The sequence below is a fragment of the Argentina silus genome (genome assembly GCF_951799395.1).
Source record: "Argentina silus genome assembly, chromosome: 10".
NCBI lineage: Eukaryota > Metazoa > Chordata > Actinopteri > Argentiniformes > Argentinidae > Argentina > Argentina silus.
The window spans coordinates 15,250,270-15,265,350 of record NC_139664.1 but is presented as its reverse complement, the minus strand read 5'-3'; the positions used below and the strand labels follow the sequence as shown (position 1 = coordinate 15,265,350).

General features: G+C 42.3%; 1 protein-coding gene across 1 annotated transcript; it reads left to right on the top strand.

Annotated features, from left to right (window-relative positions):
• The first annotated feature begins 10,812 nt into the window (after window positions 1-10,812).
• LOC310810871 (eomesodermin-like) lies at window positions 10,813-14,054 on the top strand. Its single transcript, XM_083678749.1, has 6 exons — window positions 10,813-11,465; window positions 11,630-11,784; window positions 11,914-12,035; window positions 12,520-12,678; window positions 12,809-12,870; window positions 13,035-14,054. The coding sequence occupies exons 1-6, from the start codon at window positions 10,942-10,944 to the stop codon at window positions 13,780-13,782; spliced, it is 1,770 nt and encodes a 589-aa protein (XP_083534875.1). The 5' UTR covers window positions 10,813-10,941; the 3' UTR covers window positions 13,783-14,054.
• Window positions 14,055-15,081: the final 1,027 nt, after the last annotated feature.

Sequence of the window (15,081 nt, the reverse complement as noted above, 5' to 3'; positions counted from 1 at the left end):
CAGGGAGAGACATCACTAATAAGAATGTGGTGATGAGAGTGGCTCTGAAAGCAGTAGAAGTAAAAAAATAAAAAAATAAAAAAAACATCTATTACTTTTTCATCCATAATTACACCAAATGAAGAATAGGCCATAGAGATGCTTTACCTGTCTTTCCTTTATGATAGAGACAACCCATCACAGAGCTCACCTGCATACTCCAAAGTTAATGGAACCTCTCAGAAGTAACTGTGAGGGAGAGTGTGTCAGAGTCGAACCAGGTGACAGTGGTGTTTTTGGTCGGGTCTCAGTCTAGCTCTAGCTCTGTTCAGCCGTGGCAGAGGAAGATGTGTTGAAGGTACGGTAACAGAAGTCTGTCTGTCTGTCTGTCTGTCTGTCTGTCTGTCTGTCTGTCTGTGGCCCCTTGCCCCTGTGCGGAGGTGACCGTGTGGTAGAGGCAGTGGTCATGTCGCAGTACCACACACACATACATGGCACACAGACACACAGAGCCCCACTCTCATCTGTCAGTTTGAATGCATGAAAAGCTATTTATATGGCAAAACAACACATCCCCTAACTGTGGCATTTACAGCCAAAAAAAGGCTTGGTGTGTTAACATATTACAGGTTTGAAATATAAACCCAGACAAATCAGAAACTTACAGCCACCCTGTAGTTTTCAAATTGTAATGCCTCATATTGGTAAAAATACAACATATATTGATACTTGAATATAGGCTAAATAGGATCAGCTTGCGGGCCACAGCTTGCTATATGAGTTAAAGCAGCTGAACGTCTCTGATTCCTTTGTGACCCCCTCTGCCTCCCTATAAACCCCCTCCCAACACCCTGGCCTGTATGCTCCCCTTGTCTCAGCCAAGTGATAAAATAATCTATTAACACTTCCAGAGCAGGAGTGTGTCAAAGCTTTCACAACGTCCTGAGTGCTTGGGTTGTCACCAGGCATAGCGAGGGATAGGAGGGAACTATACAGTTGACGGTCTGCATTGGGAGTGGAGAGGTGGGCCAGTTAAGATAACAAATAAGAGGAGCAAGGGTAGTCTGAGGGGAGGTGTGTGTGTGTGTGTGTGTGTGTGTGTGTGTGTGTGTGTGTGTGTGTGTGTGTGTGTGTGTGTGTGTGTGTGTGTGTGTGTGTGCGTGTGTGCGTGTGTGCGTGTGTGCGTGTGTGTACCCAACCTCCTGTAGGTTAGTGCATAGGGTTAAGATAAAAAACAAGAGGGGCAGAGTATGAGAGGAAGTGTGTGTGCGCGCGTGTGTGTGTGTGTGTGTGTGTGTGTGTGTGTGTGTGTGTGTGTGTGTGTGTGTGTGTGTGTGTGTGTGTGTGTGTGTGTGTGTGTGTGTGTGTGTGCATGTGTGTGTGTGCCTGAGTGCATGCGTGAGTGTGCATGCATGTGTGTATGCCTGTACCAACCTCCTTTGGTTCTCCGTATGTGAGTGCATGAATACGCCCAGCTACTTTGAATTTGCTGGGATTCGTACAGAATGAGCAGTCCAAAGGTACAGTATTAGACTCACATATTTTCAGTCATTTGTCAGAAAGAGATGTGCACTGACAAATGTGAAGAAAAAAAAAATTGGTTTTGAGGCTTGTGACCAATTGGCAGTCCATTATAGGATCACAGAGTCTATGGATCTGTAATGAGTTATCAAACTAGGTGAAAAATACACCTCAGAAGGATGATGCAAATGAACACATATTAAGTATATCTTGTGCAAAAAAAAAAGCAGTATGTTTGTTCAGTAGTCTTGTTGTTGATTCATGGTCCTGTTTATCAAAAGAGGGTAAGTGGGGGAGTGATGGGGGGGTGGGGGGCACGGAAGAACACAAGCTTCAGGGGGAAGGGAGGTGCTAAAATATACAGTGAGAACAACTCTGAGAATGTGACAGGGAGTGGAGCAGGAAAAAATATGGTGGGAGGTTGGTTTGGAAGACTTATAAGACCATACACAATACCAATCTGTCTCTCCTTATTTCGAGGGAGATTCTCCTCAGAGCAGGTTTTTCATGTTGTTTTCTGAAGTTTCAGTGAAGGAATGAAGGTTACCTATGACAAGGATGTATCTGGGCCCACCCAGGTAAAAAAAAACAAAAAAAACACCTGTCCCTCTTTGTTTCCTTTAGCTTTTAATCATTTCTCACCATCTTCAAAACCTCTAATTTACCTCCTTTTCATTTTTTTGTCTTTATGATGGCATGTTTTAGCCTCCTCTTTTCCTCCACCATCCCCTGGCTGCTCTCTCTCTCTCTCTCTCTCTCTCTCTCCCCACACAGCACAAGGAGCAGAGGAGCAGCCTCTCAATTATCGAGCTCTCCTCGCAGCTCTCGACACCTCGCGTGTCTCTGTTAATGACGGGATTAGTGCGCTGATTAAGATGCATTTAACCCCAAGCACCAGCTCTGTTTCATACACTATCGAAAAGCCGTTTAGATGAAGCAGGGCCTTCAATTAAGACAGACAAAGGCCATAGTACCCTGTGTATCTGGGGGTTGCGGGGGTAACCGGGGGTTAGGGGGGTGCCCGTGTATTTAGCATCTGCCCAGGCAGCTTGTATGAGCCACAATAAAAAGGAAGGAAGTCCAGGATCCAGTTACACAGGGAGGGGTTTAGACCCAGGTCCCTGAGCTTGGTCACGGGCTTGGAGGGAACAACGGTGTTGAATGCTGAACTGTAGTCAATGGACAGCATTCTCACATAGGTGTTCCTCTTGTCCAGGTGAGATAAAGCAGTGTGCAGTGCCATGGCGATTGCATTGTCTGTGGATCTGTTTGGGTGGTATGCAAATTGGAATGGGTCTAGTGTGTCAGGTAATGTGAAGTTGATGTGGGCCTTAACCTTTGTGCACAGGAACAATGGTGGTCTGAGACAGGGAAAGGTTGAATATGTCCGTAAAGACAGCTGCCAGCTGGTCAGCACATGCTCTGAGAACACGGCCTGGAATGCTGCCTGGGCCGGCTGCTTTGTGAGTATTCACCTTCTTAAAAGTCTAACTAAGAATCAGAGTTTCATCTGCCTTATTCTGTTGTGATATTAAAATCCAGGGAGGTGATTCATATAGCAGCTCACAGTGTATCCGTCACACCCAATCACAGATTCATGGGGCAATTCTACCTCCAATTTCTAACAAAGCCGATTAATTACCTCTGGCTTATATTTGATAACATGCATTGTGCCTCTGAACCATAAAGAGCTTACAAATTACCTCAGGGGAAGTGATTAACCACGGAACCAATAAATCAATCAATGAATCAAATGAACCCTGTGTGCGTACACTGGTATTTGCACTGATTTTCAATCATCTGTGGAATAACAAAGCAAGGAAGAGCCTTTAGTAAATTGTTAATCATAATGTGATACCAGACTCAGCATATTTTCCATCATCGACGCCTGCTCTGAGGGAAAACATAATGCAGATAATATTATTTCCCTCCCTGAGTGTATGAGCTATTCAGTGTATTGGTGTTATAGATTGTTGTTTTTTCTCTCTCTTTGTTGCTTGACAATGGGGCTGCATTATTGACCAGCTAAATAATTGTCACTTGCTATTGACCCCTGTGTCATAGTCCAAGAAGTCAGTCCCCTTCTGCATTATTGTGTTATATAATGTTTGAGAGTACAACTTTTGGGTCCATTCCACTCTCTATTGCATCCCTACTTCCTGGGTGAGTTCCTGTTGAAGGGGTGCCATTGTGAAGCCAGGCCAGACGGGTCTCTGGGGGCAGAGGTGATGGCGTTGGCATAACGATGGGCAGCCTGGAGCTCAAGGAGCTCAGACAGGGTGATAATGAGGAGAGCCTCTAAACAGACCTTGGCATCACTGAATTGATGAGTTAGCTAACATCCTGTCCTGAAGCAATGACTGAGGGTGTCAGCCTCTTGGCTGGGGATGGTGATTGAGATGACAAACTTCCTGTAAAGCTGTTTCTGAAGAAGCTCTAAGGGAGTCCCAGATCTTCCTACAACGTTGATCAAGAGACTCTCTTTGTTCAGGGGGAGTGTCTACATTTCAGTTAAAGAGAGATTTGACAGTCTGTCCTGGAGACATAAAACATCATCAAGGTTATCTACATCAGCGCTTATTAAGTTATCTACATCAGCGCTTGCTTGATCTAAACCACTATATGAATTCCATCAAGGAGAAAAAAAAGGGTAAGAGGTTTTAACTGAAGTCCCAAAACCTGTCTGGTTGTGTTCATGGTATGCAAATATTTCAACATTTCTAATCTAGCATCTCTCTCCTTACTAACACCATTAGATTTCATGTCTCAGAGAGTAACTTCAACCTCTTATAGAGGGATGTGTTCAAATGAATTTCCTTCAAAGGTGTGTTCTGCACAAAATCATGCTAACAGGGATCTAATTAGCAAATGCAAATTAGAATACACAAAATCTTCACTGAGAGGCAGAAGAGTATCTCCATGGGATAGCTGGAACATGACAGCTCACCAACCGCCCCCATGCTGGGCACCAAATGTGATGGTTCGCTCCTGCTGCTGCCCCTTTCAGGAGACAGGACTCAACCATAAATATAAAGGTAGGGGGTAGCAGTGGAAGAGGGTCACTGGAGGCCTTCACCTTCTGGTGTCCGTATCCCCTCCAAACTGTCCCCATGGTATATTTGTCTGCCTGCGTGATTTTTATTTACTGGTATGTGTTACCACAGCCATATTTGTTTTTGAACCTTACTTCATTTGCGGCTCTAACTCCCTATTTGTTTTTACCCTTGAGTGAATTCCACTATTTGCCGAAAATCTGATGTACCAACTGGCAGTTTTTTAAGCTATCAGGTTGTGGAAGGAGGACTCGCCAATCACAGCCACCCACCAGCCCTGCCATTATGACATAAGCAGCGCAGACTGTGGAGTTCCTGGCATGGCCCGAGGGCCAGACCTTCTGCTCTCTGCAGGGTGGGAGTGGCCTAGGCAGCGGTGGCGAGGTCACCAGCTCTTTCTTCCTGCCTGGGCTCCACAGGGGGAGTAACAGGCAGGATGGCAAGGTGTCAGAAACAACCCTTTAGACGTGTCAAAAAGAAAACACAGGGGAAGCTGTTCATAAAGCGTGTCGGCCGAGACTCTCCGACTGTCCACTCTAGTCTACACGCATAGTGCACACAGTGCATCACAAATATGAACACAAGGATAATCAAGAATTATATTTCACTCAGGCTTTTCCTTTCAGAGAATTTTTGTACTTGTCAGTGGCAGTTCCTATAGCAGAAAGATTAATAATAGTGTGTTAAAAACAGGTATTGACAGTGTTATATTGGTTTTGTTGCAGTTGTAGCCTTTAGTTCTTGGGCACTCTCCTCTTAATGTGAATAAATAATTATACGATCTTAGACTTAAAACTATTGTCACGAAAATAGGTTGCCAATGACACACACGACCCCCAATGTACCCATCCCCAGCCCTTCTCTCTTTGCCCTTCTCTTTCTCTCTCTCTTTCTCTCTCTCTCCCTCTCTTTCTATCTCTCTCTTTGTCTTTCTCTCTCTCTTTCTCTCTTCCTCTCTTCCTCTCTCTCTCTTACGCTCTCTCTCTTCATCACAGTGCTTGGGGTTAGAGGTGTTGAGGGGGCTGAGTAGACCAAGTAGACCTACGAGTGGGTACAGCATCAATTCTCAGTAGCAGCGGTAAGTTCCACAGCTGAGTCACTATGGTGAACACCCTCTACTCCCACCCACCTCCCACACACACACACAAATTCATACCATAATAATAAACATATAATATGCCATTTATATGACGTGTTTGTCAAAAGCAACTGACAGTACATTGACTGCATACTGCATTTTTTTTTATGTATGGTCCCAGCGGAAACCACATCCACAACCTTAGCATTGCTAGCGCCATGCTCTAGTAATGCTAAGCCACAGAGGACCATTAGGCAGGATGAACCAGGTCAGCTCCAAGCGAAACCAAACCACGTCTAGCAGCAAGCCCAAGGTGTCACACACACTCACTCACTCACACAGGCATCTGTATGCAGGTGTGAGTTTGGATGGAAATGTATTTACGATGACTACATACTTTGGAAAGTATTCAGCCCCTTAATTTTTTCCACATTTTGTTGTGTTATAGGCTCAATTTAAAATGGATTAAATTAAAATAATTTGCCATCAATCCACACAGCAAAAACATGTTTTTAGAAATTTCTGTAAATTTATTAAAACTGAAATACAGAAATACCTCATGCACATACAGTACACATGTGCTTGTGTGTGTGTGTGTGTGTGTGTGTGTGTGTGTGTGTGCTTGTGTGTGTGTGTGTGTGTGTGTGTGTGTGTGTGTGTGTGTGTGTGTGTGTGTGTGTGTGTGTGTGTGTGTGTGTGTGTGTGTGTGTGTGTGTTTGTGTGTGAGGCATAGTACCGCATAGTACTTTTGATGGAAATAATGCAACACAAGAGCCACCCGTACTGGGGAAGAACAAAACTGAAAGTGTTATAACTCCACATTCTCACTTCTGACTCACTGACTTCACCAGATCACCAGATCACACCAGACCACAGCAGGTTTCCTACATTTGTTTGTATCTCCAAAGAGCTAAATCAAAGCCAAGTCTATGTTTATATATGCATTCTATTAGGGTCATTACTATGTAAAGAAAGTAAATAAAGATCATTTGCAGGCCATTCACATATAAAAGCTAGATAAACATTTATAAATGATAAACCTCACTGCAGTAGACTCCATTGTGTACCTAAATAAATTCTAATAGGTCCCATTTTGAACCTCTTCTTATACCTTTGTAGTAATACTGTAATTACTCTAGAACAACATTGTATCAACTTATTGCTACATGAAAATTACTTTGTTATTATAAAGTAATATCTAGTTTGTAGTTTTTTGTTATTCCTCAAGTGGAATAAGGACTGTTCCTATTCCCACATGTGTAGAAACAAAAAACATTCAACTCCATTACAAGCAACATAAATGAAAAGCAATTCAAAGTAGATATGATATAAACATGATCCAACATGACACAGACATACAGAGAAAAAAACCGTTTCTATGTTCATTGTCCCCTACAATCATCAATCAAATCATATATTTTAATGGAGGAGTTGTCCATTTGATTATTTGTTGATCAAATGAAATTTAAATAGTTTTCGTAACGAGATGCATTACAAGGTGTGCAATCCATGGAGTTTATTTGCAGAGAAACAACAGCACTAATCACTTCCCTATGGGCCTGTCTTTGACATGTAAAAGATCCAATCAGCAGCAGCTCATCACTGTCTGGGCTTCACTCTATCCTTGAAGTTGAGACAGGATGTCTTACAGGAAGTAGTTATCAGCTGATGATGGGGCCCATTTACACTAATGGAGCCTCCTCACCACACATCATTTGAAGGTTTCAAAGGGGAAGTGGCTACATATATATGAAACACAAAACATTCTCTTGTTGATTGGCAGCAGAGACCATGTATAGGCTATCTGACACTGGAGAACTGTCTGCATCTGTATCCTGCTCCTATAGAACCCAAGCTGTAATCTAGTCAGTCTGAACATGAAGGACAGTCAAGACGACACGCATAGCTCTTGCACAGCAACAGTTATGTAGACTGTTGCTATTAGCATGTTGATTTGATAAAGTTATGAATTGACATCTGCCTGTTGACCGTGATTGGTGGTTCATCTCCGTCTCTTCTTCTATGGTGTGTTCGATGTGTGTGATAAACTGTCTGTTAACGAGACAGTTATCAATCTTGAAGAGGGTGTTCAAACATCACTTTCACAAGCAAACGGCTACAGCAGCACTATGACTTGGCCCGCAGAATCTGGAAGGTTTCCCTTTCATGTGCTCGGCTGATTATCTGCTCTGACAACAATATGGTAAGACTTCCCTTCCCCTGTTGAGTGGCCCCTGGCCCCAAGCCCTCGGAGGTCACAGTAGACACGCTGACAGGTCAGGTCCTATATGCTCCTTTTCAGAGAAACATAAACTCAACTGTGAATGGGTGATAATTGACTTTATCAGTGCCGCAAGTCCCAGTGTGAGAGAGTGTGAGTCCTTTCAGTATTCTTGTTATCATGATCTTGTACATGACTGAGATCTTGTACATCACTGCCCTAGTGACCCTTATTCTCTTCTTAATGGCTCTCTGTCTTCTTGACTTGACCTACGGCTAGTCGGCGTAGACTGCTATGTCCCTAACCGTCACCTTTCTGGATTAGTGGCGGAGGCGGAGTGCAGTCAAATATCGAGGTGAATGAGCCCGGAGCTCGGGGTGCGATGAAATTCTATGTCACATCTCTTAAGCGCCTCAAAGTGTGATGTGACAGGTCATTGGATGGCAGCAGTGTGCACAGCTTTGTTGCACTAAATTTGCCTTGTCAGTGGCCATGCACTACCTCTCAGTTTCATTATGATTCTTGATCCTTAATGTCCTGAATTTGATTAGATTTTTGTCATAGCCTCGAATGAGTACAGAGGTGTGTTCTATATTTCATATAGGCTAGTCATATCATGCCATCCAGTGCATGAGAGATGGCATTTCGTTAAAGAGAACCTGATAACTCCTTGCTCAGTGATATGCCTACGAATTAAGACATGGGCCTACATTTTCGGATTTGATCTAAAATCAACTCCTGCTAATTTAAAGTTAGAGCCTAAACTGCTTAGGAATAGTAGCCTTGTCTCATGCAGGACCTGCAGAATCATTGCTGGAATGGCTGGCAACAAGAGGGACTTCTTAGTCCCCCGTCCCCACTCCTCTGAAGTGGAATGAACAGCAAAATTGATAAGGGGCTGCAATGTGCGCATCATCGTCACAAGGGAGCGCTCCTATATGGGGAGCGAGCATCAGAATCGCGCGAAGACAGACAGCCTTGCCTACATAAGCTCACTTTTTGCCTCTTCTCAAAACTGATCAGCAGGTGATAGAAGATGCGACAAATAACTTAGAAATAACTCTCTTTTTCACGTGATTTTTGTTTGTTATTTTTTTGTGTTTCATTTTAGTGTAGGCTAGGCATAATTGATAACGACGTAAGGAAAACCACTATTGGTAAGTTTGTTTTATGTATTTAAATTCAATATAGGTTATAGGTCTTATCTTAATTATTTGGCCAAATCGGACATTATATATATGCTTATGTTAAATTAGTAAAAATTCATCCTAAAATGGGGGGGAAATTATGTTACAAGATTAGCCACCAAAAATGATATGTGTTATTATTATTATTATAATTATATTTCAATAGCCCCAAATCGAATGGAAGTAGATGAAATCTAAGCTGTATTGGGTTCAGTCAGTGCAACTACACCTTTGAATGATCATCGCAGCTTTGTGTCACCTATAGTAATATATGCTTATCTGTTTTGATAATGCGGTTCCCATACAGAGCTGTCTATTCAATGATACATCACAGGTTTTCTCAAACGGAAAAATAATTGGCCGTTTTCCCTCCGTTCACAAAGGGCTGCCCGGTGGGACAGAATGCCGCAGCTTAATGCCTCTCATAAAATGTATGCAAATGTTTTAGGTCTAACTCAGAATTTCATGTGAAGTCCAATCATAAAACGTATAGAAGAAAACAAACGAAAAATGAAAATCACCCTTGAAATAAATATTAGGCTGCAATGCAATCCAACCTCATCACAACAGTGTGCCAAAATAATGCGTAAATAACATTAAATTACATAATACAACTGATTGTAAATGAGTATACACTGGAACAGAAATTATGTGACAGAGACTCAGAAACTCCTGAGTGTCAGAAAGTCACTGTTCAAGCATTCAAGCTTGCGGGTGATACTTTCCAATTGAACGTTTTCATACCTTTACACAAACACTACTTATTGCGTGGGTTTCTGAGAATAAATCTGAGTCTACAATTTGTCAGGTGGTTTACAAGAAAGAGAATACAGTAGCGGAAGACAGAGGTAAAACGAATAGGGCAATTATCATATTCAGCTAGACCCCAATATATGTGATAATCTAATTGTAAATGTTGCACCAAATAAAAGTGTTTTGTAATTTGAGGCTATAGGCCTGCCATTATATGTATGTTATTTTTAGTTAAATATCACAAACGTGCGGGCACCCAATATAAAGGTCCCAATGCTAATGAGATCATGTGCTGATGCGCAATTGAGATAGTTGACTTAAATCCGTCTGACGGGAATACACATTACTTCCAAGAGAGGGAGAAGCAGTGAACTTGAAAATGGCTTAGAATAAGCTGTTTCAAATCTTACATTTGAAACAGTTTACTCTTGATCAGATGTCCAAATATAACCATGTTACACACGCAAAAATTAAAAACAAATAATAAAAATAAATTTAATAATAAATAAAAAATAAATTTGCTATTTATTGTGAGTTTAATATAATTATTTGTATGTCTGGAGCGACTTCCAAATAACTGAAATGTGTATAAATAGGCTAAGTCCATATGGCAAAAACGATCACTTTGATATACGTAACAAACAGCTCCAGTTTCGATGTGTGCATTACAAACAAAAACTTCTTTCAGAAGAAACTCTGTTCGGATCAAATAGGTAGTTATAGTGGCCCTTTTCACTGTATGTTATCCAATTCAGTTCAATCACATTCCAAACGGCCAATAGGATGGATGAATTTTAGTCGTACAGCAAAGACACACCCATGACGCCCTCAGTAAAATGGGAGTGTGAAATTAGGGTATCACTTAACCTGAGATTATACTCCGTCAGCCAGGAAACCTCTGTGTGTGTCTGTGTGGATTTCCAGTTCACAATTTCAGTGTTGGCTTTAGGCCTATAGTTTGAGCATTTTGAATGATCATTAAAGTTTAATAAAGCAATTTCTGTGCTTTCAAGGATGCAAATAGGAGACGGGGACGTATCCAGAAGAACCCTGGCACCAGAAAGTCTATAACGACTTGAGAGAGAAGTCCTGGAGCAGAATCGTCGGAATTGGGACCAACGAACGTGACCTTATCTGACAGAGAGAATCATGCTTGGCGAGGGAGAGAGCAGCACCTTCTCCTCACCCAAAGATGCCGCGGAGGAGAAACGGAAATCACCGGTCATCGATGCAGACGACTTGTCGAGTGTCAGTCGGTACAATACAGAAGGACTTGGTTCAGATCGATATTATATTTCACCACCCTCCAAGCCAACTGCAGATGTTGCGAATTCTTGTTCCTTATTCCCCTATGCTGGCCAGACTGGGACAGTTTACACTCCATCCAGCGCATCCAGGTATTCGACAGCGCTTCACTTCGGCTCCGTGCTGCCTCCTACGGGATTCTCCCCAGCTGTGTGCGCCGGGCGCAGTCAGTTTGGCTCTGCCTATCAGTTTGGACAGGGTCCCGGCTGTCTTTACCCACCATACACAGGCGCAGGGTCAAGTATCGGCACAGTGTCCCTACCCACAACAGGCACGGGAATGAGGGCTCAAGTCTACCTCTGCAATCGGCCGCTGTGGCTCAAGTTTCATCGACATCAGACCGAGATGATCATAACTAAACAGGGCAGGTGAGTGTGGATTGAAGATACCATTGATATTTGAAAAATGTGCCCATATTTCCAAGCGTCTACGCACACTGGAATCTCTCTCGTGTCGAGGTGAGACACCACACACACACAGACACACACACACACACACTGCAAGTTATATTTCGTTTAATTTATTTTCACAGACGGATGTTCCCGTTCCTTAGTTTCAATATCACGGGTCTGAACCTCTCTACGCATTACAATGTATTCGTGGAGATAGTGCTGGCGGATCCGAACCACTGGAGATTTCAAGGCGGTAAATGGGTTACCTGTGGAAAGGCGGACAATAATATGCAAGGTATGATAATACCAACTATACTGACTTTTTGTTAATAAACAATGCAGTGGATTGTAAATAGTGTAGCGAATGACTATAAAACAAATCGAAATGTTCGAATGTACATTCATTGCCACTTTTTTTTGTTAGGTAACAAAATGTATGTCCATCCTGAGTCTCCGAACACGGGTGCCCATTGGATGCGACAGGAAATATCCTTCGGCAAACTAAAACTGACCAACAACAAGGGTGCCAGCAACAACAATTCGCAGGTAACAATTTACATGCCACAGACATTCCCACTCTTGAATTCTCAAATAATTTACAGCTGTTATGGTTGATTTAAAAATAATGTCAACGAAAATAATTTATATTTGTTCAGCTTCACAATATAATCATACAATACACCTATTTCGCTGTCTAGATTAAGTGTAATTTAATTTCAGTGGCCTATAATATTTTCTTTTTTATATATATATAATCATAGTGCTGTATTGTGGTATCAATATCAGGATCATTATGATTAACCAAAAGTAAGCATAAAGGTAAACCTGTATTTTCATAATTATTGATCCCCTAAGCATAATAATATATTTCCTATTCAGTGCGTACTTCTGACTTGATATGCGGCTGTGCGGACAAGCCAACTTGGTATCAATGGGAGATTTACGCGCAAATTACGCACAGCTACAGTTGGCAAGTACAAACATTCGTCCTTTCAATTGATTTTCTATTTTGTGTTTTCCACACAAATAGATGGTCGTCCTCCAGTCTCTGCACAAGTACCAGCCCAGGTTGCACATCGTGGAGGTGTCTGAGGATGGAGTGGAGGATATGAGTAGTGACCCAAAAACTCAAACCTTTACCTTCCCAGAGAACCAGTTCATTGCTGTCACTGCCTATCAGAACACTGATGTAAGCATGCACTCCTGTCTCTCTTCTATGATGATGATGATGATGATGATGATGATGATGATAATGATGATAATGATGTCTCAACCTTTAAACTAATCACATGGTCTATTTTCTCATTGCTTCTTTCCAGATCACACAGCTGAAAATTGACCACAACCCTTTCGCAAAAGGCTTCAGGGATAACTATGATTCGTGAGTACCTTTCATATTTCAGTTACATCTTACATATTCACAAATGAACAATAATAAACAGTGAAAAGAACACTAGTTATTTAAGTTATCATTTTAATGCAAGTTTATCATCATGGCTACTTTTCCTATTGATTATGATGATATCCTTCTTCTGTTATGTCCAGGATGTACACTGCTCCTGAGGGTGACAGATTGACGCCGTCCCCCACCGACTCAACCCGCTCTCACCAGATAGTGCCGGGTGCCCGCTATGCCATGCAACCTTTTTTCCAGGACCAATTTGTCAACAACTTCCCCCAGAACCGCTTTTACAACAGTGAGAGGACAGTGCCACAGACCAATGGCCTTCTGTCCCAGCAGGCAGAGGATGCTGCCACACAGAGGTGGTTTGTCGCCTCTATGCAACAAGGAGGTAGCGCCAACAAGCTGGACCTGACCCCCTATGAGGGTGAGTATTCTAGCAGCCTACTCCCCTACGGTATCAAGTCCTTGCCAATACAGACCTCTCATGCTCTCACCTACTACCCCGAATCCCCCTTCACCTCCATGGCCAGAGGTACCTACCAAAGAAAGGTAACCACAGGCCTGCCCTGGTCTCCCCGGCCCAGCTCAACTGAGTTTCCTGAGGACCAATTGTCTGACAAAGACAAGCCCCAGGAAGAGGAGATAAGCAGTAGTGCTAGCATGGCCTCAACATGGACAAACACACACCCCTCTCCCCTTGGCCTTGAAAAGGCTGACTCTGGTGCCTACTCTATGGTATGCAAGCGGAGGCGTGTGACAGTTAGTGAACCAAGCACAGAAATCTCACCAACCATTAAGTGTGAGGACCTGAGCACCGCTGACACCTACAGCAAGGAGACTCCCTCTTCCAAAAGCATGGGTTACTACTCCTTCTACACAAGCCCTTAAACATGTTGATACACTTTAGTTCCTCTTTGCTATTTGATGGAGTTTCAAGTCTGTTTCTATTCTGCCACATCTTTGCTTACCCACTCAGATTTTGAACAATGTGCGCCTGTGTGTTTTTTTTCTTAAAGTGCCAAAGCATTTGATACTCCCAGTGGGTTGTGCTAATGTTTTTTCTTCAATGTAATCAATGATTTGTGTATGTACAGTATATGCCTTCACATTGAAGTTTCGTTTACAAAAGTAATTTATTGAAGGCTCATTAATACAATATTTGTGCACTGTAAAATGTGAGGTACCTTGTATAATAACTACATTACAATGTTATGAAATGATTTGGTAATAAAAGGCTTCCATGTTCTTCAGGTCTAATGGTTGATGTGTTTTGATTCAAATCTTACTATTGAAAGAAAATCCAATGATGATGCACAGGATTTCAAGTGTTGTTTTTACAGCTAAATGCTCCATGAAATCTAGAATGAACGATAACAGCTAACCTACACTCTTCTATCATTTTAACAAGAGAATACAGAGGTTTAGATCCCATTTCTAACCGCCTTGCTTCTGGTCATTAACTGTCAAGTTCATAAGTTGCATTAAATATTACAGTACATTCACCCAATTGCATCCAGATTGACTGAAAGGTTGAAGGCATCAGAATGAAGGTAAATTACTATAATCCAGATCAGGCCAGCCCAAAGTGTGGCCTGGGGGCAAAGTTGGCCTGCAAGAACATTTGGTCTGGCACAGGAGAAGGTTCCTGAATTATCACAAGTCTTATGGGTATGACATGTTATATAGGCGCATAAGGAATACAATTCCATTACTGATAATGAAATGTGTTGTTATGGTGTGTAGTAAATATGTTATATAGGATATATTGCTTATATAAAGCACTGTCTATTTTCTTCGCCCGCGGCTCACCTCTCAGATTTTATTTTGGCCCACCAAGCTAAATTCAGGCATCCCTGATCTAAATAGAAGACTTAAATTTAAATGTATTCCACAGAGGTCAGTCTGCATTATTCCAATCAGGAAGTGTGTGTGCGTGTGTGTGTGTGTGTGTGTGTGTGTGTGTGTGTGTGTGTGTGTGTGTGTGTGTGTGTGTGTGTGTGTGTGTGTGTGTGTGTGTGTGCGTGCGTGTCTAACCTCTGTGTGATGGGCCATGGTGCTGACATTCACAACATATACCGGTACCTTCCTGGCTTCAGTGTGAACCACAATAGAATCCCAGAGCGAGAGAGAGATGTCCAACACCAACAAGAAGACAAATGAAAAAGGGCAGAGATGACATACATCAGG